We start from the raw sequence: 27,777 nt of genomic DNA on the forward strand, positions 1-27,777 counted from the left end.
GTTCATGGTGATGCCCTTCGGGCTCACCAATGCTCCTGCCGCGTTCATGAACCTCATGAACTACGTGTGTAGATCGATGTTAGACCGGTCTGTGATAGTGTTTATTGATGATATCTTGGTTTAGTCCAAGAAGTAGGAGGAGCATGAGGAGAATATGTGAGAAGTTCTAGGGACTTTGAGGAGGGAGAGCTTGTATGCTAAGTTCTCCAAGTGTGAGTTCTGGTTGTGCGAGGTGCAGTTCCTTAGGCATCTTGTCAACCAAGACGAGATCTTAGTGGACCCGGCCAAGGTGGAGGCCATGATGAGATGGGAGGTTCTGAAGTCTCCATCCGAGATTCGGAGTTTCCTAGGATTAGTCGGCTACTATCGGAGATTCATCCAGGATTTCTCCAAGATAGTCGTACCTCTGACCAGGCTAACAAGGAAGGTTGTGCTCTTTCATTGGGGGCCTGAGCAGCAGGTATTGTTCGAGACATTGAGACAGAGATTGTGCGAGGCACCAATCTTAGCCCTGCCAAAGGGCATGGAAGATTTTGTTGTGTACTGCGATGCATCCATCTCAGGTTTGGGCTCAGTATTGATGCAGAAAGGACATGTCATCGCCTACGCGTTGAGGCAGTTGAAGCCTCACGAGGCGAACTACCCGACGCATGATTTGGAGTTGGGGGTTGTTGTATTCGCCCTCAAGATTTGGCGTCATTACCTCTATGGGGTTCACTATACCATCTATATGAATCATAAGAGTTTGAGGTACCTCATGGATCAGCCAAATCTAAACATGAGGCAGCGTCGGTGGATGGACGTGGTAAAGGATTCGATTGCGAGATCCTTTATCACCCAGGTAAGGCCAATGTGTTGGCCAACGCGCTCAGCTGCAAGGCAGCGCCGATCAGGGATATCTGCCTGAGGATGAGTGTGGTGACTCCGCTGTTTGAGCGGATTCGGGAGGCCCAACAGGAGGCCATGAAGGAGGAACATCGGAAGAGAGAGCGAATCGTGGGGCAAGTTTCCTCCTTCGACTATGACAGCCGAGGATTACTGACACTACACCATAGGGTGTGGGTGCCATACCACGGGGGTGTGCGCCAGGTTCTGATGGAGGAGGTGCACAAATCTCGGTTCTCCATTCATCTCGGGGTGATGAAGATGTATAGGGATCTTCGTCTGGACTATTGGTGGCCCTGCATGAAGCGGGATGTGGCATGGTTCGTGGAGCGGTGCTTGAAATATAGGAAGGTCAAAGTTGAGCATCAGAGACCTAACGGCAAGATGCATTCGTTGGATATTCCGCTATGGAAGTGGGTCACGATGGATTTTAACACTAAGCTTCCCAAGACCGTGTGGGGAGTGGATTCGATCTGGGTTATCGTCGATCGATTGACCAAGAGCGCCGATTTTATCCCGATTCAGGAGAGCATCTTGGCCGAGAAGTTGGACGACATCTATATCCGGGAGGTGGTGGCGCGGCACGGTGTGCCAGTTTCTGTGATTTCAGACAGGGATGTGCGGTTCACTTCCAGGTTTTGGAGGAAGTTTCATGACGAGTTGGGTACTCGTCTGCATTTTAGCACCGCCTTTCACCCGCAGACGGATGGTCAGAGCAAGCAGACCATCTAGACCCTGGAGGATATGCTGCGGGCATGCGTATTAGACTTCACAGGTAGTTAGGATACCTACCTTCCATTGGTAGAGTTCTCCTATAACAATAGTTATCATGCAAGCATTGATCATCCTCCCTTCTAGATGCTATATGGGAGGAAGTGCAGGACCCCGATATGTTGGGGCGAGGTTGGACAGAGGGTAATGGGGAGCACTAAGGTAGTGCTCAAGGTAACAGAGAAGATTCAGCAGGTCCAGAGCAGGCTTCAGACTGCTCAGAGTCGGCAGAAGAGCTATGCTGATAAGCGTCGATCAGACCTGGAGTTCCAGGTCGGGGATACGGTTCTCCTGAAGGTGTCGCCTTGTAAAGGCGTTATACGATTCAGGAAGCAGGGCAAGTTGGGCCCCCGATACATTGGACCGTTCAGGGTTATAGCCTGGGTGGGCAAGGTGGCGTATAAGCTGGATTTGCTAGCTGAGCTCAGTCAGATACACAACACTTTCCATGTTTCCCAGCTATGAAAGTTCCTAGTGTACGCCTCATCAGTGGTACCCTTGGAGGACATTCAGTTTGATGACAGCCTGAACTACATTGAATGACCGGTGGCAATCCTCGACCGGAATTCGAAGGATTTGAGGAACAAAAGAGTGGAACTCGTGAAAGTGCAATGGCAACATCGGAAGGGGTCGAAGTGGACTTGGGAGTCGACAGACGAGATGATGGAACATTACCCTGAGCTGTTTCAGTATCGAGCAGCAGACTTCGAGGACGAAGTCTAAAATAAGTGGGGGAGATTTTTGTAACGCCCGTAGTCCGGGCTAGTCAATTTAGAGACAATAAGTGTCGAAAATGACTTTTTGAAAAAAGATTATTTATAATAAATAGTCTTAACCAAGTTGTAGGATATGTCTCAAGGTTTCTGTACATATAAAGAACGCCAAAATTCAAGTTATAACGAAAAAGTTATGGCTCGTCGAAGTTTTACGGCAAAACCGGCACGACACCGGGAAGCGTAAATATTAAATTTATGATGGAGCGATTTTAGCCTTAGTGATCTAAACAAAAGTCTTATAATATGTTAAACCAAGAAAATCCATAAAAAGAACGCCCAAATCTGACTTCGTATGAAGAAGTTATGATTTTTCTAAGATTCGGCTTAACAGTGCATGGCCCGAAACTCGAATTTTAGTTCGAGCAGGTTTTAGCTTACGCGACCTAAATGAGAGTTGAAGATCTCATTAATAGGAACTCAACGGTAAAAAGATAGACAAAAACGGAGTCCGTATGAAGGAGTTACGAATTCTTTGCGGTCATTTAACAATCTAAACACCTCCTACTGTTAAATTTAAGATCGGTCGAGAATTATCCGATGGAGTCTAAATAAAAGTCGTAGATCTTGATCTTACCTACGCGTGGATATAAAGAATGTTGAAAACATAGCTCGTATGCGAGATTTATGATTTTTCTAAGTTTGAAGGCTGATATGCAATAGGGGGTGACGTGGCACCACCAGAGGAGGACACATGGCACCACCAGAAGGGTGCCACATGCACCAACTCGGCGAGTCATGACTCATACTCGGCGAGTCCACCAGTCAGGCCTCCTATAAATAGAGGTGTTGGGCATTCACTTATCTTCACACCTCTCCAACATTCTTTCTCTCTCTAGTTTCTCTCTCTAGCCTCCCAAACCCCCCTAAAGCCTAGGTAAACCCCCTAGCACCCGAAGGAAGCCCCGAGGCTCCCAGAGTCCCGAGAAAAAGGGTATTTCGGCTCGGAAACGGAGCTCCAACGAAGCCCGACTTTCGAGAAAACCCGCTGTAAGTGAGCTACGTCTACCCTATCTTTAGCATAGCTTATGTTTCGATATAGTAATGTTATTAGGACCTTAAAATAATTATTTGAGCTATTATTATGAGTTATATTGAGTGTTATTTAACGCTTATATAATAGTAATAATATCTAGACTATTAAATAGTCGCGGTTAACGTTAGACTAAACTCTAATTGTAATGATACTAGGTTTTGTCCGAGGAAAATTGTTTTAACATTAACGAGGTGCTATCCGAGTACTGAGTCATCACCTACTCAGGTGAGTGCATAGTTACTTTCATCTTACACATAGATATGAAGTATTTTATATAAATTACATGCTATATGTGCATATTATCTGAGTACTTGCTATCTATGCTGGATGAACGTTTTTATACATGTTTTAAATGATTTTTAAACTGTATACGTTTTTATATATACAAATATGTTGGGGGATGACATGGGTAGATGAACGATGAGAGAGAAAAGATGATGTGAGTAAACATAAGCAGCTTAGTAAATAACACAGGCAGCTATGGACTTAGTGCCTATTGGACAAACACTGGTAGCTATGGACTTAGTACCTGATTGGAATTGGTAGCTATGGACTTAGTATCTATTCAATAAATGCTGGTAGCTATGGATTTAGTACATATTAGGAATTGGTAGCTATAGACTAAGTACCTATTAGATAAACACTGGTAGCTATGGATTTAGTACCCTATGAATAAACTATAGCAGCTATAGAATTAGTGCTTTACGAACGAGCATTGGTAGCTATAGATTTAGTGCCAGTCCTATAACCCTGGAAGTAAAGGACTTCGGAATAAACGATTGCAGGATAGATGACTCTTAGGATAAATCCTTAAGAGTAAAGAAGATAATGGGGATGGGTAATTAGGTTGATTGTTTGATTGTTTAAACATAATAATTATATTATTGTGGTTTGAAAACCCTATGTACTCACCAGGTTTCCCAACCTGACCCACTCAGTCTATTTATATCACAGGTATCGATACGAAGTGACATTACACTGAGAGATTAAAGAGATGTAGATCACTAGTGTAAATAAATGTAAGTTCCGTTTATGCTTATGTTCCTGTATTGACGATGACATCCCAAACGTTTTAAAATAAATAAAATATGTTTCTTCGAAAATGTTTTGATAATGTATTTATCGTATTTTTCTGGGAACAACTACTCTGATTTTTATAAATCATAAACAAAATCGGTCTTTTTTGGCCGTGAAAATGGGGATGTCACATATTTGTAGCACCTGGTTCTTGGTACATATTCTTTTATTTATATTTTTGCATTTTGGCCTTGGACTTGGTGAGTTGAAGGACCAACTCGCCGAGTAGAAGCGTGATGAGGTGCGGGGTTTAAGCAATGGACTCGACGAGTCGGGTCCCGTACTCGGCGAGTAGGCCCTGTCTGGACAAAAACCCTAACCCGAGCGTTTGCACCCTATTTAAACACCTTAACTCGGCCTCCTTCGTCCCATTTGCTCCCAGAAGACCCCCATAGAAAATCCTATCCGTTATTAAAGCAACCTAATACATTTGGAGTGATTTTGGTGCTTTTGTGACCCAAGGAAGGAAGGAGAAGCTTGAAGGATCAAGAGGAGGCTAGAAGGATCCGATTTTGAGCATCATTTGCACTCTACAGAAGGTATAAACTCTATATCTTGTTTGTTCTTTTGATAGATCCCATTTCGTGGAGTTTTAGGGCTTTTCTAAGCCATTTTGGTCACCAACCATGATTGCAAGCATGGTTTGGAGTTGATGTTTCGGATCTAGATCTTACGAGGGTTTACAAGGTAGAAAAGAGTGGCTCTTGCACTCAAAGAAGGCCTCATGCATTGAAATAGCTTGTTTAAGGACTTTTTGAGCTCAAAGTCCCATGCAAGCATGTAAAGGTTGTAACTTTACGTGCTAGATCGATTGTAGAAGCATAGATCTATCTATTGATCAAGGGTTGTACATTAGAAATCGAAGATTTAGTGAGAGTATGTGACTAACTCGGCGAGTCCAAGGTTTCTGTCCCATATCAGTTGAGGGTCATAAGGACCTAGTTGAGAGTGGAAAGGTTTTAAGGGGGTCCCGGGGAGTGACCCAACGTTCTGGACTAAGCCATTGTTCTGGAAGTTCATGGGACTCAGCGAGTGCATGAGCAGACTCGGCAAGTCCAAGGCAAACTTCTTAAGGATGAAAATGAACTCGATGAGTTGTTCATACAACTCGGCGAGTCAAGGACAGGACCTGTGTATCACTCGAAGATGAACTCGACGAGTTGTTCATACAACTCGGAGAGTCGGATGAGGATTCAGTCGATGTTCATTTAGAAGGAAAACTCATCGAGTCATCTCCTAAATCGACGAGTTGAGACCAGTATAAGGACAAATAGAAGGATAGAGACTCGGCGAGTTGGCGAGCCAACTCGGCAAGTTAGGTCACTAGAAGTTGACTTTGACTTTGATTTGGTCAAGGGTAAAATGGTCATTTTACTCTAACAATAGTTAGCAGTGTATGACTAAATGTTTTGTGGGAATTATAGCCAGAGGATTTCCGGAGCAGCAACGGCAGCAGTTAGAGGATTCCCGCACAGATCAACAGCTACTACGAGGTGAGTTACCTTCCAGTAGCGGTGGGTCTACGGCAACAATGTCGGCCCACCAGTAGGAGTTGTATGATTAGATGATTGTCTTTGTGATATCATCTAGGTTTGCTACTACCTGATATGTTATATGTTGGCATGATATGTTATATGAGATAGTAGTAGAGTTCGGTTGTTAGGACCGACGGGTAGGTCAGACACCCTGGATATGTATGATAATATGTGTTGATATGTTTATATGTTGGCATGATATGTTATATGTGATAGCGATAGTAGGAGGGGAATAGTCCCCAAGTTCTGTTGTTAGGACCGAAGGGTAGTTCGGGCACCCCATATATTCCTGATAGTATGTTTATGTGATAATATATGTGATAGTAGCAGTAATGGGTGGAATAGTCCCCGAGGGTCGGTTTTTAGGACCGACGGGAAGGTTAGCACCCTATAATGGCTTGACATGGGTAGGACGGCACCCCAGAATGGCCGCATGGGCAGGACGTCACCCCAGAAAGGTTGCATGGGTAGGTCGACACCCTAGAATGGTCGTACCGGGTTGGTCGGGCACCCCAAAATTACGTGGTAGTATGTATGCTATGTGATTGTATGGTATGTGGTATGATGGGGGAACTCACTAAGCTTCGTGCTTACAGTTTAAAGTTTTGGTTTCAGGTACATCTTCAGCAAAGGGAAGGAGCTGGCGCGGTAGCAGCACATCATACACACACTCTTTGTTTTCCACATTATGAGTTATTCTGGGATTTGTACTCTGACATTATTATGTTTTTACGATTCGGTTTTCAGATACGATACATGCTTTTATTAAATGATATGATCGGTTGATATTTTGATAAAAATGTTGTGCAAATCACTTAATCAAAAATGAAATTTTTGGTCATGAAAATTAGGCCATTACAAACAACCCAAGGAAAGTTCTGAGGAAGAGAACAAATAGGAGGTTCAAGAAGACTCTAACTCCGAACCCGAGGTCTATAATCCACCTCAAGTTGCCCAAAATCTTAACCCTCGACAAGATTTTCAAGGCCTGGTGCCTCTGTCGGCAGTGAACTTGCAACGGTGGAGCCACGATCAGGGACAACCACCTCCTCATAATGGAGACCGAAGCTTCTACAACTTGAGCGAGGGAGGCTTGATTGACAGAATCCTCCCTATCCTGGTTCGTAGTGTTGCTCGCAATGATTAACAAGGAAGAGCAACCATCGACCACGTCATGGAAATTAGGGCTAACTCAGGTTTCAACACAGTGCACCTCCACCATCTGACCGATGACCAGGACTTAACAAGGACTCACACTAATGCACTATAGATGGAACTGAATGCCAGCCGATCCGAAGTTAAATAACTTCGACAGATCCAAGTTATATTGGAAAGGCGTGTGTGGGAAACAGAACACCAGCTGACAAAATTCAGGGCAGGGTCTAGTACTAACCAGAACAACACTCCTCGCAAGTAGATCATACTCTACTCACTCTTTTGGATATAGCTTAGGTCTACTTTTAGACTCTAGTATTATTTTCCTGTTTATTTCTAGGCCTTGAACTTTCAATTCGTTAGGTCGTCAAGTAATGTTCCTAGAGAGAAAAACTCATATGTAAAGAAGTTAGTGGGAGTGGTATTTATCTTGAGAGTTTCAAGAGTCAATTGATAGTGATACTTTTAGTTATCACTCGCACGTAACCTGAGGTTGAAAACTTGTTGTGTTTAATGTGCACATTCTTATTTCTGTACACTCCTAGTTATGTTGGAAATGCTTGTGAGTTCTATATTTTCGTTTAACTGCAAAAGCAAAGCATGTTGGTAAGTGAAGGTACACTGATCAATATGGATGAACTATTAATAGCATGGAATCGTTGGTAGGCTTTTAAGCTGCCAGAAGGCAAGAGATCAAGAACAACAGAGTTCAGTTCATGATGGAAAATTGAGTTTGAATTTGGTTTGTCCTAAACCTTGTCTTATGATTGTAGGTTGGAAATGAAAAGTTCACACGGATTGGAATGTATGATCCTTCAAATCCAGCTGACAAAAAGTTTCACTCTGATTCATGAAAATGATTATGAGGAAACACATTTGCTGATAGTTTTTAAAGATCAATATGGATATTGGTTATATTAGTTGCATTCTCTTATTCACAATATGATTACAACATCCTTCTTCATATTTCGAATTATGAGGCATGGAAACGAATTGTTTGAACTTACTTAACGAAGCATCGCGTAACAAAAATATGCACTTATGTATGAAAGTTAAAGGGCATTGATTTATAGAAGTCTAGTTGATTTCTGGGTACATGTCAAAGCTAGTGGGAGCATAATTGTTTTGCTGAAATTGTATGAGGACAATATTTTTCATAGGAAACAACATCTATGGTTTGCAAATTGAAAATTTTGAGAAATGTTTCACTATGGTAGACTTGGGTAGAAGGAACTCATACTTCATTTCAAATGTAAAGGTTTAGATTGTATAATTTAATATAACTTAGTTAAAGACATATATGAATATCATGTTGAAATATTTCAACATAGGCGATTCGATATATGAAAATATTATAGTAAAAAATTGAACATATATTAAATCCTTGTACAGGTAATAATGAGTCGAGTGCCATATATTTTGGATATATGATCGATCACATATGCTATAATATTTGATTATTCTAATTTTTCAAATGCCTTTAGCTTTGTAAGAAAAAGATTAGAATTTTATGTGACTAAAGTTGTTAAACAACTGTCAAGAACATTCTTAGGTTTACCAAAGATTGGGTGATGGTGGATAGTTAGAAAATGATGTTATTTAGGACGAACCACAGTGACATGTTTTGGATTGCGATGATTGCTGGTCAGAATTGATGGGCATGTGGGAATATGGAAATGTTTCCATAATGGGAGATGGTTGTAAAGTCTACATGTAAGTTGGAAACTTTAATGCAAGAGAAATGTCCAAGGAATGTACCTTGATTTTGAAACTTCATAACCATGGAATTGTTTCAAATATCCAGTTCCAGTGAAACATTCTACATTATCGATAGCCCAGTCTATCTGACTTTGAAACCTCGACATCACAGAAGGTCCATGCATGTAAAGATGGAATTTGGCTACATCTTAAATAACAATAAGAATTGGGAATTGTGAAAATGAACATCGTTTAATTAAATTTATTATTTAATTAATTCAAATCTAGATTCATCTGCAAGTTATGCAAACTATAAATAGGACTCCATGGCTCTTAATTTTCATGGCTTTTACCTCACACAAAGGGGAGAATGAAATTTCTTCTTCTTTCCTCTCACCTATCTTCATTCTATGTTTTCTAGGGTTTTAGGAGTGAGTCATTAGAGGCATCATGCTTTGGTGCTTGCTTTCTAAGTTCAATGAATAATTCAGAGAATTGTTTACATTAACAATTCGAAAGGCATGTAACACTAATCTCATGAATTATAATTATGACCTAGTGTTCTAGTAGTTCATTGTATGTTTTTATTAATTTTAAGGACATAGATCCTTAGGTTGCATATATCCTTAAGTGTTCAGAGAATTTTTGCAAGTACATAGAATTTGTAACCTTAAAATTCCATCACATGCATACATATATACATAAAAAGTATAAAATAAATTAAAGAGAAAGAGTGAAAGTAATAACTCACCTTGTTAGTTGGTGAAGATTAATTGTTTCGTTCTCATCTACTCTGCCATTGATGCATTCTGTATCCATCTTCTTTCTTTTAGGCATAATCATACATATATAAAAGTTCTTATTACTTGTATTAGCTTATTAAGAGCTTAATGACTCTTAAGGTCAAAGTGACCACTTAATGGATCAAAACTCTATCTTTTCATTATCTATCTCTTAATCTCAATCAATTAATGAATTAAACATCATATTATACTTAATTCATTATAATCTACATCTAATACATCAATTAAACATAATCACTACTTAAGGTTTCAACCCAAACTTTTATTGGATTGATCCCATTCCTGGGATTACATAAAAAGCTTGTTTAAGGCATCTAAACATCGTCATTAACACTAGTAAAAAGCTTTCTAACTCTAATATAATATAGCTAGCTCAATTCATCAAAAAGACCATTAAAACCATACTATATTAAAATGGAGAAGATGATTACCTCATGAGCTTTTCATCTCTAATCCAAGCCTCAAACACCTTTAATAGCCTCTTAATCGTCTAGTTACCATGTCATGGTGACCACTTGAATCGCAGTGAAAGGCAGCTTACTTTGTGCCACCGTGCCATGGGGAACATATTGTCACGCCGCGATAAAGTTCAATCTATTTCTTTCTCTATCAGACGAACATGTTTGAATCCTTCATAATTCTTACCATACCGTGGTGATTTATTCACCACGCCGCAATGACTGCTTGAGTGTAGCTCTTTAGGCTGATTCAATACAAGCTTTGGGACAAATTTGTCCCAATTTCTAACATTCATAACTTCTTAGTTTCTTATTCGTTTTTTATGTTATTTATATCCACACGAAGGTGGGAACATATTCTACACATTTGTTAAGTCATATCTCACTGACTTAATACGGGTCTTAATCTGTTAAGTTACAAAGCTGTTCTAAAAAGTATAAAATTCTCATTGTACCATTTTGACCAAAAATGCATATTTTCATACATTCTTTCTCTTGAACTTACTCATCTACTCTCATATTAATGACTAAAACTCTTATTATCCATTTTCATAAAGTCACAACTTCATAATCTCATCTAATTCTCATTATTGGCCCTTTTGCCCTATTGGTTAATATGTGACTAAAAGTCAACTCTCTCTAAGTTTCAGATTATTACATATAGTGGATCTTTATATAGGAGGTCCCACGTTTTAATCCCCAAAGCGATGACTTTAACGAAAGCAAAAAGCAAAAAAAAAAAAAAAAAAAAAAAAAAAAGAAAAAAAAGACGTTTGTACATATTCATATTCATAGAAGATAATAAAACCATCTCCATGGTCGCTACTCTAAGCGGAAAACCTATTTTGAAAGTAATAAAAAACAAAAAACGTACTTAAAGTTGTTTGAGGTAGATTTACAGTTATATACAAAGCTTCTTATTTATTTATTTATTTATTTGCAAAAAGTTGAAAATCACAAGTGTTATAATATAATATCTATAATCAGATTTTAACATATTAAATGTCAAATAAATAAATAAATAAATAAAAAGTCGAGCTTTTTAATAACTTAACCAAAAGTAATTATTGAAACCAGGCATATATGCATTCATTTTGCTTTGAATGGGCTGCATAATCATGACCCATCTATTCTTTAGTAGCCTATTAACCCATTTAAACTATTTTCACATTCAAATACGAGGTTCTCATTAACAATGTTGTAATTATCTTGTCTATATCTTTCTTGTTCGTTTTTTTCCCGGAATTCGAAAAGAAAAGCGAAAGCCATACCGTTTTGTTTCTTTCATCTTAATTTTTTTATTGTTTCGGTTTTTTACTTTTCTATGCTTTTTGTAGGCGTCCTTATATGATATCCCTGATGATGTAGATTACATTTAAAAAAAATTAGAAAAAAAAAAATACATACTAAGTAAATAAGCTTCCAATCTGATACCAAAATCTGTTCAAATATGATATTACAAAAAAAAAAAATGATGTAATCACATGTGAGATAAGAGAAAACAAAAACAAAAAAAACAATTATGCCATACGCGATTTCATGTATGGACGAAATGACCATCCAACTTTTTTTTTTTTTTTTTTTTAATGGAAAATTTGAAATTGTAGATGGCTCGACGAAACCACATATGTGGTTTTTATGGCTAGTTTTTGAAAAAAACTTAATCTTTATCTATCTTATGGAAAATGATTAAAAAAGTGGCTACACTTTATAAATTCCTCTCCTGTAAAGGTTATGGGAACAATGAGATTAAAAGACAAACTCAGCCCATACAACTACAAGAATAACTTTGTTCTGATCTCAATCCGGCCTGGCCGTTTAACCAACAATGGGACATACACGAAACTACTCAAAACAAACCTTTCTTCCAGGTGAAGCTCTCCCATGCTAGTTGACCATTATGACTCTTTCCACTTACACATCATGACCACACTCCTTCTAATCATCTCCATGACACCCACCTTATATATTTAAACCACAAATAAATTATTATTTTATATGATAAACACCCAATACGAAGAAAATCGTCACATTTACAATGTGGAACTTGCATTTTCACATCATTAAACACAATACTAGCTCTCGATTAAGTTAATACCCATTCTCTCATACAACTTTTATAATAGGGACCAACCAAACCAAGGCATGCATAGAAATTGGAAGTAGAGGCTTTTTTTATTTTATATTTAATATCTCCTGGCTTTCTAAAGACATCATCTACATACAACAAAACATCATCTACTACTTGAAGAGAGGAAGTGTTAAAAGTGGTTGTGGTGGATATATATTGGTCTGGTCATAACTATGGCTATTTGCAGAGTGGTCAAGACCTTCACCACCATCATCAACATCATCTTTCTGGTTCTTCTTTGCTGATGCCACCTGTAACTGTAAGTCGACATCTCATCAATAATTCTTCCATGGCAACTCCACAACAAGATTGAGGTGAAACAATTGCAGTTTTCATGTTAATAAGATACGTATATATATATTTACCTGCTGTTTCAGTTCTTCCTTTTCCTCAGTTAATTTCCTTTCCTGTTCATGAAAGTTCGACATACGCTCCATCATCAATTGAGTCTGTGCAAACAATATTATAATTATTGTCAATTTACAGACTCAATGAGAGAGCAGAAAATCAGTTAGTTAGACAATGAATCACCTTTTTAGATCTTGTATGCAAAATTGCAGCATGAAGTTCCTCCTCTAACTTTGTCATGTCACCCACAGAGACTTCATTTGGTTCTTCGTCAACCCTGCTGTCAAGCTCTGGGATTATCTTTGAATTTTGAAACTACTTAATGATCCCTATATTACTACTTGATTGACCATACATCATATACAGACATATTTAGTGCTTCCATGATATGTGTATATATATAATATACCTTCTTACCAACTTTAGAAGCTCTTTGCATGTTCGGAATCTTGTGGACTTGTTAAATGCCTACAGATATCTTGCAAATTTAATGTTATATGGTGAGATCAAGTTATGAATAGACAATTATAGTCATTACTTACCATATCTTCACAAGCTCCTTCTTGGGTGGTTCTCTCTTCTGCCTGATACCTGGAAAGGATAAGCTCCACACTGAACAATAGCTGGTTAGATAGATAACATTTAAGTCTAATGATTACTTGTAACCTTAAAAATGGTAACCGTATTTGGTTGTGTTGCATAATTTAGTATTTGATTAGAATGGATTGCATTATAAATGGAATCAAAGGACAAAGGCCTTGCTTGATTAGCTATCTGTGGGCTTAGCCCTGAAAATACAAGGAATAATAAGCTCTACAACAACCATAGCCAGTTAGATAACATCCAAATCCAAAGATTAGATTACAACCTTTAACTACAAAGGATTGAAGTAATTGACACATTGTCATAATAAAATAGGGAGAATTCTGTATATTTCTTTATTAAACATCAAAATATCATACTTTCCTAACTTAATTTCTATATATCATGTTTACCCTTCATAAAATTTTAAAGTATTGTATATGTTTTTTTCTAATTATCAATATATATATATATATATATATATATATATATATATATATATATATATATATATCTTTTTTAAATATCAAAATATCATATATGTCCTTAAACATCAAAATATCAATGGATATCTATCTACATCATGACAATATTCACCAACAACAAAAATTAAACAATCAATACATATATTCCATGGAGAGGTCTAAAGATGAAGCATTTTGCTTGTCAAGAGAGCATGATTTCAACAATCTAAAAGTAATGTTTCATTATTATAGACGTAGGGATAATACAGTTAAAGTTTTTTTTTTTAATTATTATAATAATTCTAAAATATAAAAAATGATTATTAACTATTAAAAACATTGTAAAAAAAGATTTGGGGAAATATGATATTTTGAAGGTTTTTATAAAGGGTAAATATGATATTAAGTAACTACATTAGTCAAATATGATATTTTGATGTTTAAGAAGTACATATATGAAATTCTCTCAATAAAAAAATAGTCCAGAACCAAATTGTGGTGCATGAAGTATAAAGCTCCAAGTGTAAAGGATGAATGACCACCCTTGACCTTTACTAATAAAAATTATGCCGGTAAATAGTGTGTGTGTGTGTGTGAGAGAGAGAGAGAGAGAGAAGGATTATGTTCAAGCACCATCTAATGGACTTGTTCAAACTCACCATGCAACATTTAGTCCCCCAAACTCAGCCAACTATGGGTCATAAACACCAAATAAAGGAAACAAAGCCAAGTAGCCAAATGCTTGAATGACTTAGAGAACGAGTACAAACGAAATGGGGGAGCCTTATTATACTTGAGGCTTTTTGGAAAATATAAAGGAAAGCAATTAAAGCATGTTGCTTCTTGAAGACGATTATTCAATATCCTTCTACAAGCTCAATGTCTCCATCGTGCCTTCCTCCTTGTTTCCTTGTAGTTAGGTCCAAATAAATCTCCCCAACCTCTTGATTGAAAGAGGTCATTACTATCGTTGGTGCTTACTTAGACACTCCTCAATCGGGTCTTCCAAGTCTTTGTAATATGAATTGCAGATGTTCACATAGAAAACCGAGTGGCTCTTCAAATTAGGCGGGAGTTGGAGTTGGTATGAGATTTTCCAACTATCCTTATCATCGGGGAAAAGACATTCACATTGGCGCCCTAGGCTCTTGTGTACCACTCCTTTTCCGACTTATAAGAAGTCATTATATTCCGTTCATAAGGTGTGGCCAATCATATTGTTCCATTATTATGTCTAAAGTAAAACACTCACCATCTCTATTTTCCATAGGATAGAAGCTTATGAAAAAGTTTAGCTTTGTTCCTAGTTGTTTGAATAATTTTGTCTAAAACTACCCTTGAATCGTAGATCTCGACCATCTATGATAATCATCTATGGTATACCCCAATAGCCCTCTCATCAACAATGTAACTGACTGACGCTACAATAGAAGATGCATAGTATGATAATTGATCAATGCCCACAATGATGTTGATACATCCTTCCAAGGTTCGCAATCATGTGATATATTCCATAAGTATACTTTCCCATGGACCCGCGAATGTTGGTAATGATGCTAATAATACTTTTGGTTGGTATAGCATGACTTTGTCTTTGTGTTACACCAAACACGTTAACATCTACTTCTACATCATTCCATATGACAATAAGTATTAGATCAATGTTAATGATTGTCTTATCCATGCAAGTACAACACTTTTGGAATCAAAACTCTTTTGCAATGCTCCACGTAAGGTTATCATACTTAGGCATGAATAACCAATCTCCCTTGGTGAACATCATGTCACCCTTTTATCAAAAAACATCAAGTTTTCCTTTCTCGATCCATTTCCATTAGATTCTTAGCCAAATGATTTTGTGTTAATACTTCTTTAATTTGGTAATGTAGAAAGAATAAGGATTACATAACTATTGCAATCTCCACCTTACAACTTAGTGCATTTGTCACTATGTTTGTCTTTGTGGGGTTTCACTCTAGTAAGTAAGAAATTACAATAGAGAATCGTTTTTGAAGCTTGATTTGGACTCAACATTTTTTAGGTTTAGAAATAGCTCATGAAAATATTATACTTCTAGATCATAAACTTTTCCAGAGCAAATCATGCCTTAAATCCGCAAGGAATGTATAATCACATTTCATCTCTTTTCATTGAATGTTACAACACCACTCCAACTTATTCAACTTTCGATTTTCAAATGCAATTGAGTGTCTCATGCAATAGGACATACCCAAAGTCTGATGTATCTATATGTAAGTTGAATGATTGAGCCTTATCTAGTAGTCTCATCACTCGTTCTCACATTACGATACCCTTCAACTCTTGGATAGCTACTTAACAATTAGCATCCTACTCCCATACTTAATTATTTTTCAAGATATCCATAAAAGGATCTACCCGACTCAAGCATCATTGGATAGAATTCTATTAATGGTTCACATGCCAAAGAAAAATCGAAGTTACTCAACCTTTGTTGGACCCATCCAATATCCAATAACTTTCATTTTGGATTCACCCATTCTCGACCATAAATATTGATCTTGTATCCTAAGATTCCATCTGCTTCTACATACATAAGCATTTCAATTTCTCATAAAGCTCGTTATACAAATAAACATATAATACACGTGTCAAGTGAAAAACATGCTCCTATAAAGATGACTATAAACGTTGATTTTGTCCAAGTAAATCACCAAAAACTTGTCATGCAAATTATGGAATAAGTGGATTTTTTTAACATAAAAGAATGACCAAGAACTTATAGGAATCATACTTTTAAGTTTTAACACATCATTTTTTATTTGTCCTCTGCGGAATCTAAACTTGATAGTACTTTGGTCTGAAGTTAGGCTTAGAGAAATATTAGGTTGTTCCCAATTGATCAAATAATTTCAAAATTAAAAGGATACTTGTTTTATCTCCATGACCTTGCTCAAAACTTGAAAACCAATGCATATTCATTAAGAATCAATCATATTTTGTTAGAATAAGATCATTCAACCATAGAGGTCCATCGATGGTTAATTTACCCTTATCATCTTTAAGTTGTTTCTACAACAATTGTAACTATGATCGTGCCATACAAGAAGGGGATTTGGAAGTTGGCTTGGAATCTAGTTCCAACTCGATCCACCTTCGGTCTTGTGGAAGCTTCTTAGGAAACTCCTTATGCCTCACATCCTTAAACTCACCATGAAGTTGCTTGATTTTCTTTAGGACTATTTATATTATCATAATTTTTCCTAACTCCTCCTTTATATCCACTAAATAAAAGGACTTGTTTCGAAGCCCTAACTAAATTGCATAATGTATACCATATTCATTTCGTTCTTAACAACCTTTTTCCTAAAAACCATGAAGATACTTATTGAGTTAGCAAAAGGCATTTGGAAATCACATACTTTGTGAAAAACTTTAACATAAGCACGAGTTAGAAGCCATCTATTGGAACCGCTAATAGGGTGATCATCTCTTCACACTCTCTAATCTTTGCACGTATATCGTGTGGCACCCCATAGTTAACTGTGTATTTGAGTTTGATCCTTTGTGAAGCAACTCCCCTTCATGATATTGATACCCAACTGTTTTGCTTCGACAAGAGACACAAAATTGTTACACCACTATGGACAGTAACAAACCAGACTGCCTTAAATGGTCAATTCCACAAATTAAAGTCTTGTTTCTTACTTTTGGAGTCTCCATCTTGGCATTAATTCCATCAAGGATTCTCAATACTCCCATGGAAAAAAATATCAATTCATAATTGCGACTCTACAAAAATTTGTTGTTATTATGAAAAATAAGATTAAAACACTTCATATTATAGTCATATATGAGTGTTAAATAATTTAGATAATATCTTGCCATTTCCATTTACCATTGTTAAATTGCCCCCTAAGGCCAGATTGAGAATATATATTATAAGGGGGGGAGAGAGAGAGAGAGAGAGAGCGAGAAGTTAATATAATCTATGTAATATACAATAAAATTCCACCAAAACAACCTAATTGGTTTGAGAAACTATGTCTGAGGGGTGTTTACTGCCAAGTCCCCAAATCCAACTAGGTGGAGAGTTACCGACCCAATTCCTACTACACTAGTCAATCAACACTAGCCAATCAGAACACCATGCGCAAGCAATGAGCTAAAATAAAAAAAATAAACATTAAATCATAGAAGCATGTAAAATTGCAAAAGGATGCCATGAACATGTACTAAGAATACTATACTTATGTTTTATAACCTTTGAATTCCATGTTAAGTGACATGTTCATTAATAAATAGTAAACAAAATCATGGGAGAATGTAAAAGTGCAAACAGAGGAAATAAGCATTTACTAAGAAAATTATACTTGTGTCATAACCTTTGAATACTCATTTAGGTATAACCTTTGAATACTCAGTTACATATGGGCACATGTTTGTTAGTGTGCTTATGGGTAAAAGCAAAGCAAATAATTGATTAAGTGGTATATTAAGAATATGTTTAACATTAAATCATTGAACAATGAAGTAGGTTATTGAATTGAGTAATTATAGACTATGATTATGTTTGGCGTACTAGCTGAAAAACTGGCTGTTAGCTGAAAAGCTAGTTGATAGATGAAAAGCTAGCTGTTAAATAAAAAGCTAGTTTATAGTTGAAAATCTAGCTGATAAAAATGATGTTTGGTAAAACTAACTAAAAAGCTAGCTGAAAAATATGAAATAACATAAAAGGACATTTAAAATAATGTGCTTTTATAATTAATTAAGAGGTATATTTGGAAATTAAAAAAAAAAAAAAAAAAAAAAAAAAAAAAAAAACTCCTAAAAAACTAGTCTAAGTAGCTTTTTAAAAAACTAGCTTATAAGCTACTTTTTGGCTTGCCAAACATCAGAACTTAAAAAAGCTCGAAAAATAAGCTAGCTTTTCAGCTAGTTGTGGCACACCAAACACAGCCTATATAGGTTGTAAAATGCTTTTAATCCTTGTTACATAGAGCCTACCTTATAACGGTTAAGGAATAAACTATGGAGGTTTAACTAGTTAATTTGACATGTTAATTTTGTGGCCAATTTGTTTGTGTTGTACTAAAGAGACCGGTCCCTTCAGAAAATCAAAAAAACTACGTAAAAAAATACCATAACGTATAAAAGAAACAAATGACAAATGTTTAAAAGGGAACCTAATAAAGTTGAAAATGGAAAATCTAAAAGAGTATTTGAGACTATAGTTTGCAATAATCGTTGTAAAAAAAAGTACTATACAAATAATTGTTGGTCTAAAAGAAAGAATGATTATAAGAAAAAGATTGAAGAACGACAAATTGATGAAAATATAAAAAAGAAATTGAGAATTAATAGAAAACATTGATAATGAATCATTGGTAACCATATAGATAGTGAGAGTTCATATATGATCTCAAAAAGCTCATAAAATAGTACTGTAATAATAAGATTTTATTGTAGATATGAATGGTTTAAACATAAATGTATTCAATAATGAACAAAAGTTTATCCTATATTTAGTTGAACAAATAGAAGAACCTCAAAAATATGACATGCTTTAAAGAGACTTATTGAACATGAAAAACAAGAACAAAATAATAAATTAAAGAATAGAAAGACTTAATAATCTTTAGATGAAGTTCTAAACAAATTTCATGGTTAACCTACCAAAAATCCAACCATTAATGATTTGAGAAACGAAATAAATATACTAAAAGAATGAATGATAGGAATCAAAACCAAACTTAATAAGATGGAAAAAAGAAAAAGAAATTATTATATAAGATCTTCTAAAGAATGGACTTTAAAAAACAAAATAGAAATCAATAACCTCCTTTTTTAAGAGATAAATTATCCAAAATGGTATATTAAAATTAACTTAGTTATAAATGAGGCATATAGTCCAGAACTAATATATATGTTGATAGTGGTGTTGATATAACTTGTACAAAAGAATGGCTAATCCTAACTAAATATTTTGATAAGTTTATATAAAAAATAATATCACTATATATAGCTAACGAAAAAAAATGATATTATAATAAAATGTTTTTTTTTTATTTTTTTATTATTTTTTTTGTAATGATGAAATATGTTTAAAGAACGATTTTACAATGATAAATAGATTATCGCAGGATTTAATTTTAGAAAATTCATTCCTACACCAAATTAAACCTATTGAAAGAATAAAGTCTAATGGAATACTTATAATTTTGTAAGGGAATAAAATTTTATTTAAATTTGTTATGAAACTTATAACTAGTAGAATAAATGAATTAAAAGGGGAACTTGTTTTTTTTTAAAGAAAATCACATAAATTTTATAGAAGAAGAAATAAAGGTTTGCAACCTACAAACAAGTTTAGAAAACCCTTCTAATAAAGAAAAAAAAAATCAAAACTTTAGAAAATAAAATAACAGAACAAATTTGTAATGAAATTCCTTCAGCATTCTCGAAGAGGAAAAAAAACATGTGGTTCGTCTACTATAAAAAAATAATTTAATGGAAAAGATATTCGCAAAAAGGCTTATCCTATACAAAAGAATAAAGTGATGATTTATTTTTGTAAAAAAGAAGTTCAAGGATTATTAGAAAATATTTAATAAGAAAAAGTAAATCTTCATGGAGTTGACATTTTATGTAAACAACAATTCTAAAAAAGAAAGATGGGTCCCAAGATTAGTGACAAACTATAAACCTCTTAATTAAATTAAAATGGATCTAATATCCTAGTCCTAATAAAAAAAAGACCTTTTAAGTCTTTGGATGAGACTTTTATTTTATTTAAAATTTTGATCTAAAATCAAGATATTGGCAAATTCAAATTCATGAAAAAGAAAGACCACTTTTATGGTACCTTTTGGTCAATGTGAATGAAATGTTATGTCATTTGGACTAAAAAATGTCTCATTCAAAATTTCAAAATATTATGAATGATATATCCCATGTTTACTTGATTGTTTATATTGATAGTATTATGATATTTTCTAAAAATAGTAATCAATCTTGTAAACATTTGAATATTTTCTTCTAAGCTACCGAACATAATCTTTTGATTATTTCATGAAAGAAAATAATTTTTTTTCAAACAAAAGCTTGTTTCCTTAGTCATGAAATTGAAGAAGGAAAAAAAAAACTTCTCTCTAACATATTTATAAACTTTGAAAACAAATTATCTGATGAGATTAAAGATCAAACTCAATTACAAAGGTTTTTAAGAAACATAAATTATATTTTTGACTTTCATAAAGATCTTACTATAGATAGTGCTCCACTTTAAGATCATTTATAGAAAAATCTTTCTTCTTGGGGAGAACATATGAAAGCTGTAAATTAAGTAAGCTTAAAGTAAAAAAAAAAAAAACAAATCTCATGCTTTTCGCCAATAATAATTAGGAAAATGTAGTAGAAATAGGTGCTCTTAATATCAGATGTGATGCAGATGCATTCTGAAACAAATAAATCCTCACAAAAATAAAGAGGAATTGGCCCTATTCAATTCTGGTAAGTGGAATGATGCTCCCAAAAATATTCAACTATTAAAAAAAAGATGCTCTCTATTATTGAATGTATATCTAAATTCCAAGAGGAATTGCTAAATGAAGAATTCATATTAAGAACTGATTGGAAATCAACAAAATAAATTACAAAAAAGAGGTTAAAAACCTTGTCTCTAGATTGTTATGAATAGATTTTGAAAATGATATGATTCATGATTTGTCATCATAAAATAAAATTTATCTAGAGGGGTTAGGAAACAATGGCCTCCAATAAGGTAAGAATAGTAAAAATAAAAAAAAAATATAAAAAAAGCCCATGAATGAATGAGGTACAAGCCCATACCCATTAAGGATTATAACAAGCGAAAATTTCAAAAACCAATGTAGTATTACATATTAGAACTATATCAAAGCATGTAAGTATGTTTTTTGTCATCATAATTCAACAAGAAATCATAGCTTGTTCTTTATGTTTGTTAAAAACATTGATTTTAACACATATTTTTCAAATTGGTTCTTATCAACATGGGAGAGATTGTGCCATCTACAAGAAATTTTCCAAAAATATCTAGAAAGGGAAATATGCCCTTATTTTTAAACAAATTCGTGCTTTTGACTATCAAAATACGAGGTGTCATGGATAACGACCAATAGACTATATATTTTACAAAAATATGCAAATATTCTCTCTTTGAAGAGAACCTATTAGGTCAAATGGTGGAAAAATTCAATCCTAAATATGTTATTGGCCAAGTCATGGTTGTTATCGTAGAGCATGATAATAATCAAAAATTAAAATCTTATGAGGTAGATAACTATACCAAAAACGAAGATAAGTTGTTATAATCCATCACATGGAAAAAAAATAGTAAGAGAAAATCCAATCATTTCCTATGATGAATTAAATAAACTAATCCAAAAAAGAGAAAAAAAATGCTTATAGAATTTTGTATGGAAGATGATAATAATATGTCTTCACAATGATATTTTTATAATGAGGATATGGATGGTATCGATCTTAGTTTGGAAGAACAAGTAGATTAACTAACAAATGAAGTTGCAAGTATCAATTCCAAAGATGGTGCATTTAACAAGAAGAACAAAAAAAATATGAAATCAATAAAAAAAAATCCAAATCCAGCCAAAGAATGTAGAATCTCTACAAATCAAGTGGAATCTTTACGGTCACTTTTTAGAGAATTTGATTGAGAAAATAAAGACAAATGATTCTTATGCTGAAAGAAAACATAAAAAACATTTTCCAGTAAAGAACCAAGTTGATGTCCGATTTTCAAGTCCTACGCTTGATTATAAATAGAGTCTTGCCTAGTTGAAGAAGGCATCCGTAAAATTTCATCTCTCTCTTTAAATTTCCTTAGTTTTGTATTTGAGTTTCAAGTTGTAGAAGTTTTTCAATTCCATAGAAGTGTGTAAGGATCTCATATCCATGGATCCATATTGTAAGTTTTCTTTTCTTTAATCTTGTAATCTTTTATGTATTATTTTTATGTTTTGTTAATTAATTTAATAAATTTTTATTGTTATTTAAATCTTTAGTCGACATTAGATTAAATTATATAAAAACAACACTTTTATTTAGTAAGTTTTCTATTTTGGGAAAACGATCCTAATGTATATTGGTAAAAAGCTATATAATGGGAAAAAATCAGCTCATGTGGAACTCATATGAGCAACTTAAGGTTGTTAAAGTTAGACAAATTATTCTGCAAAATGTTAGAGACAACCCCAAAAGCCCATGTTTAGGGTTATGTAACTCAGTCGATCCTAGAAAATTAAGGTAATTCAACAACCTAAAAAGTAGCCATAATAGAGAACTACATGTTGGAAAATAATAAGCTAATTCGGAGTTCGTATGAACAAGTTAAGGCTATTCAATGTTGGGTAAAAAATTATTCACACAGTTGGAAACAACCCCGGACATCCTTAAAAACCTTTATTTAGCATTGTCTAACTCTGTAAAGTCTTAACTAATTAAGGTGATTCATAATATTATAATATATCATAGACATAGAACTACATGTTGGGAAAAAAAATCAGCTTATTCGGAGTTTATATGAACAAGTTATGATTGTTCAAAGTTAGGAAATCAATTCTGGTTCCAAACATGAAAAAATCGATAAACGTGGGACCAAAAATTGATTTTTATGAAAAAGAGGAACCAAGAACCACACCATTTTCATATTTGGTCTCGATTCGGTTCTTTTGAGTATTTTGCTCATCCCTACAAACATGGATGGATCGACATAATCGTGAGAATTTCTATACTCGTGGATGCAACTACAAAGAACTCACAACTATTAGTCCTTCTAAGTTAGTAAGAAAAGGAGGACACATAGCTACATGGAAAGTTGTTTTTAAACCTGCCAATGAACCCTCAATCAACGAGTATGGTTTGATTGAACTAAGTTAAAGTTAAACGCTCTCCACTGATTGAAACTATTCAGTTTAGTTATGGTATCATATAAGCAACACCAATGTCATTGTATTCATAGATAAGGTAGTCACATAACCTTGTAATGTAGTCTTTTTCTACAAGGTTTAAGAATTGATTTACGAAAGTTTGTTAATATGTCTTGACCAAAACCTCTCAAGAAGTCATGTAATTAAAAATCTTTGTTGAGAAGGATGGTTAAGTGCCAATCAATCATCATCTAAATGAGAAAAGAAAGTTCGAATGGAGGAACTCTAGTCAAACATTCAAGAATCCATTAAATGAATGCGCAAGTACACTTGATAAACCAAATTGTTCCATATGTAATAAGAATCATGCTAGAAAATGCATGATAGAACATTTGCTAGAAATATGGTCATCTTGTCCATATGATGAGTAATTGTCTTTACAAGAGAGTCTATTATAACTAAGGTTCAATTCGACATCGTACAAACAACTACCCAAATAGGGGCAGCTATCTACTTATAAATAACATAGTAGATTTATATGTGATTTCTTTTAGTGGTCTTTATGTAATGTAAAAACCAGAATTTATTATTTTATAGTTTCATTGTAAGTATAACATTATATAATATGATTTGACATCTTTTTATAGTGTTAAAGTATATCAATTTGTATGAAAGATGTTTTAAAAATGAATTTTATTTTAGTGTTTTGTGTTTAAATTGAGGTAACACTCCAAAGTTGAACAAAGTTTCTCAAAGAAATCCATTAAAAGATCAAAATTGGAAAGTGTTAAAAAATTGTCATAATCTCCTAATGCTCACCTATCCCTAAGCAAGGAGTAAAAGTGTTTAAACAAGCAACCTTTATAGCCAAAGTATAGAACGAAAAAATACACCACCCTTATGAGGTATTAAATAATTTTTAAAAAAACCAACTTAACAGCCGAGGGATTTTTTTTTCATTTGGTGGGGGTCAGGGGGAGGGGGATTTGTCATAGGCAACATGCAACTTTTGATTTGTTAATTTTTCATCATTTTTCTCCTTTAATTCATTAGTACAATCTATATTATTAGTTTAAGATGAGTAGCTAACTTTTATTTCCAATAATAGGTGTAATTAGTGGTACTATTAGTTAATTAGGAACGAGTTGTGTTTGTTTTTATTAATTTCTATGAATAAAATCATTGCTTGAATGCTAAATTGTTTATAAATTTTTAATCAAGCCTCAAGTTTGAAGAAAAAAATAATTATTGTCAAATGATTTATGATAATTACTTAATTGATTAGAAATTAGTGATTGTAACAATTGGTTTGAGTGAAATACTTGATAGACTTTAATAGTTAAGAGAATTTGTAGTGGATCTTTTAGATAGTGAAGTTGGTTTTTTTTTCAACATTAACCCTTATAAATAACATGATTAATAATTGTTTAGAGTAGAGTGTTTCTAATCAATGTGTAACCACTATCTACACCTCAGGTTCCTACTAACAACGTGCTCAAAACCATTGAACCAAAGTAACAACTAGTTAGTATACAATAAAACCTACAAGGACATATATATGTTGTTACTATCATGGAAAAAATGGAAACTGTTACTAAGCAAACATGTACATTATTTTCACCACAAGTGGCTTTGAATCTCCACATGCCACTAAGAATAGGTGCTTAATTACTACTTGGATAGTCGGATGAATAAAATGGACCATAAGATCTACATGCATTTCTAATTATAAGAGTATGGCATTAAACATATCGATAGTTCAGAGATGCCATCAGTTGTGAAAACCCTAGAAATGCCATCATGTAGTTCAGAGATCCCATATTTATATCTAAATTAGAACAGCATGTATAGAGAAAGATACAAGAAGAACACATATGTAGGAACAGTTTTTCGGAAAGAAAATCAAAAAAATCATGCTGGATAATGTACAAAACAACGAAACGCACCTGTTACTATTATAGCCACCGCTGCAGAACTCATAGAGCTTGCCGCTATCGGAGATTACAAAAGCGGCGACATCAACATCACAGATCACGGACAGGTGTCGTGCTTTCTTAAATAATCCCGTTCTCCGCTTTGAAAATGTCACTAACCTGCTACTCTTATCTTGGATCCGCTTAATTTCGAGTTTCCTCCGCCCCATTTTCTCTCTCCCGGCCGATGGATGAATCAATCTTCTAACCCTAAGTTCTAACTTCTGATCACCGGCGTCTCTCACTAAAATTCTATTTTTATCTCTCTATTATATATATAGGTATAATCCTGTCCAAACTATTGTAAGCGATTGAAACGAATGCACCTTGTGAAAGATGACCTTAGTCCGTACTACTACTTATTATTTATATAATTATTTTCCTAAAAGTCTTTGTCGTTTAATGTCGGCAACGAAAAAATAGACTTCTCCTGTTCAAGATTTGTATTATGTCTTTTCAAATGATGTTATTTTTATCAATTTTTATGAAGTGAACCAGTAATATTGTTACATATATTTTTAGGGTTTAAGAGAAAAATCGTTGGCTACCTCTACATTTTCAGATAATAATTAATATTGTTTAGTTGCTTTAAACGTTTTCTCCTAAACCTAATGCATGGTTATTAAAGGTAGATATTAATTTATTATAAGTTTGTAACTTGTTTCATACAAGTTATAATATTATCAGTTTAGCAACAGATACATTCAAATGAATGTTTACCAATTAGCCCGATTAAAACATTGAACTTATTTTACAAAACATAAATTTGATCATTTCATCTCTTAAGTTCTTATATAATGCGAACATAATATCGAACGTATAAAAATTACTTTCATGATTGCTATATTTTTAACAACCATGTATACAATTAAACTTCTTAACCCATCTGATCATAATTAATCAATTGTCAAAAAGTATATAAACAGGTTAATGTTAAATGTGGAAAAAACCCCATTGATTATGGTTTAATATCACCACAAGGAATGAGGCATATACCAACGACACTTTCAGCAACTATGTAAGCGATATCTCGTCGGAAAAGACTATACCTACGACTTGTCATCTGTACAAAGTCGTTGGTAAAAGTGGAAAATGTCCTTAGGATAAATGTCGTCGGTACAGAGCCATTAATGCCGAAGACATGTCATCTTCAAAGGGTTGTCGGGACTGATTTTTATGGAAGAAAATGTTTTATTATAGACCTATTCCGACGACATATCGTCGGTATAAAGGTCACATTTACCGATGACATGTCGTTGGGACACCATTAAGCAATACATACGATATGTCGTCCGGAAAAGCGGTTGACAGACAACTTCCATTTTAGTACTAGAGACGACATGTCTTCGGTAAGGTGAAACTATATCAACAATATGTCGTTTGTATAACATTTTTTTAATATTTTCATAGATTTTGTTATATATACCAAACCTGTTTTTTAAAAACAAATCCAAACAGTATATATGCAGAATAATATCAAACACTTAATAACCATAACACACCATTAAAACTTAAAATAACATAAAGGACAAGTCTTCAACAAGCATTGTTCAAAAATAACATAAAAGATCAATTAGAATCTTCATTGTTCTCGTTCTCATTGTCGTACTCGTTCTCCTTCTCCTCAAGCTTGTTGGTTTGTGTATTGGGATTGCATTGGAATTGTGGCATTGGTTATGGTTGGAAGTTAGAAATGATGGACGTAAATGTGTTATTATACATTTGTTGTTGCATGTATTGCATTTGTTGAGTTAATACAGCAACGTGGGAATTATCTGAATATTGATGTTTTGTTTCCTTCCAACACTGCGAACATATCCGCATCTCCCACCAAGGGCACGAGTGAGACAATGCTCTTCATTTAACTTTTCGTTCTCCCTAAGCCCTTCTTGCATCAACATCTTCTCTCGTTGAATATTTTCCGAAAATAAAGAAAACAATAAACATACATTAATTAAAACAAATAACTAAATTTATACACTAAAATAATAATAATATACATAATAATAATAATGATAATAATAATAATAATAATAATAATAATAATAATAACATGTTTATCAAATAACATATTAACTTTGTTTATTACTTATCCAAGTTGTTTCCGCTTGCGGTGAACACCAACCCCGATTTTCTTTTATCTTTGGTTATGGTTGCTCAGTCATGGATGAGCTTGT

General features: G+C 34.2%; 1 protein-coding gene across 6 annotated transcripts; it reads right to left on the reverse strand.

The window, feature by feature from the left end:
* Positions 1–12,254: 12,254 nt before the first annotated feature.
* On the reverse strand, positions 12,255–25,921 carry LOC145041230 (agamous-like MADS-box protein AGL70). Of its 6 annotated transcripts, none has more exons than XM_078989232.1 (6): positions 25,574–25,921; positions 13,213–13,282; positions 13,080–13,138; positions 12,854–12,950; positions 12,688–12,729; positions 12,255–12,579 (listed from the first exon to the last, which is right to left on the reverse strand). In XM_078989232.1, the coding sequence occupies exons 1-6, from the start codon at positions 25,768–25,770 to the stop codon at positions 12,433–12,435; spliced, it is 612 nt and encodes a 203-aa protein (XP_078845358.1). In that variant the 5' UTR covers positions 25,771–25,921; the 3' UTR covers positions 12,255–12,432. The 6 variants fall into 6 exon arrangements, with proteins under 6 accessions (XP_078845358.1, XP_078845359.1, XP_078845356.1 ...); XM_078989233.1 differs by having other exon boundaries at positions 12,854–12,947; positions 25,574–25,919; XM_078989230.1 differs by having other exon boundaries at positions 12,688–12,771; positions 13,213–13,261; positions 25,574–25,918.
* Between the last annotated feature and the right edge of the window lie 1,856 nt (positions 25,922–27,777).

This window comes from Lactuca saligna, chromosome 4 (assembly GCF_052625555.1).
Source record: "Lactuca saligna cultivar CGN05327 chromosome 4, ASM5262555v1, whole genome shotgun sequence".
Lineage (NCBI taxonomy): Eukaryota > Viridiplantae > Streptophyta > Magnoliopsida > Asterales > Asteraceae > Lactuca > Lactuca saligna.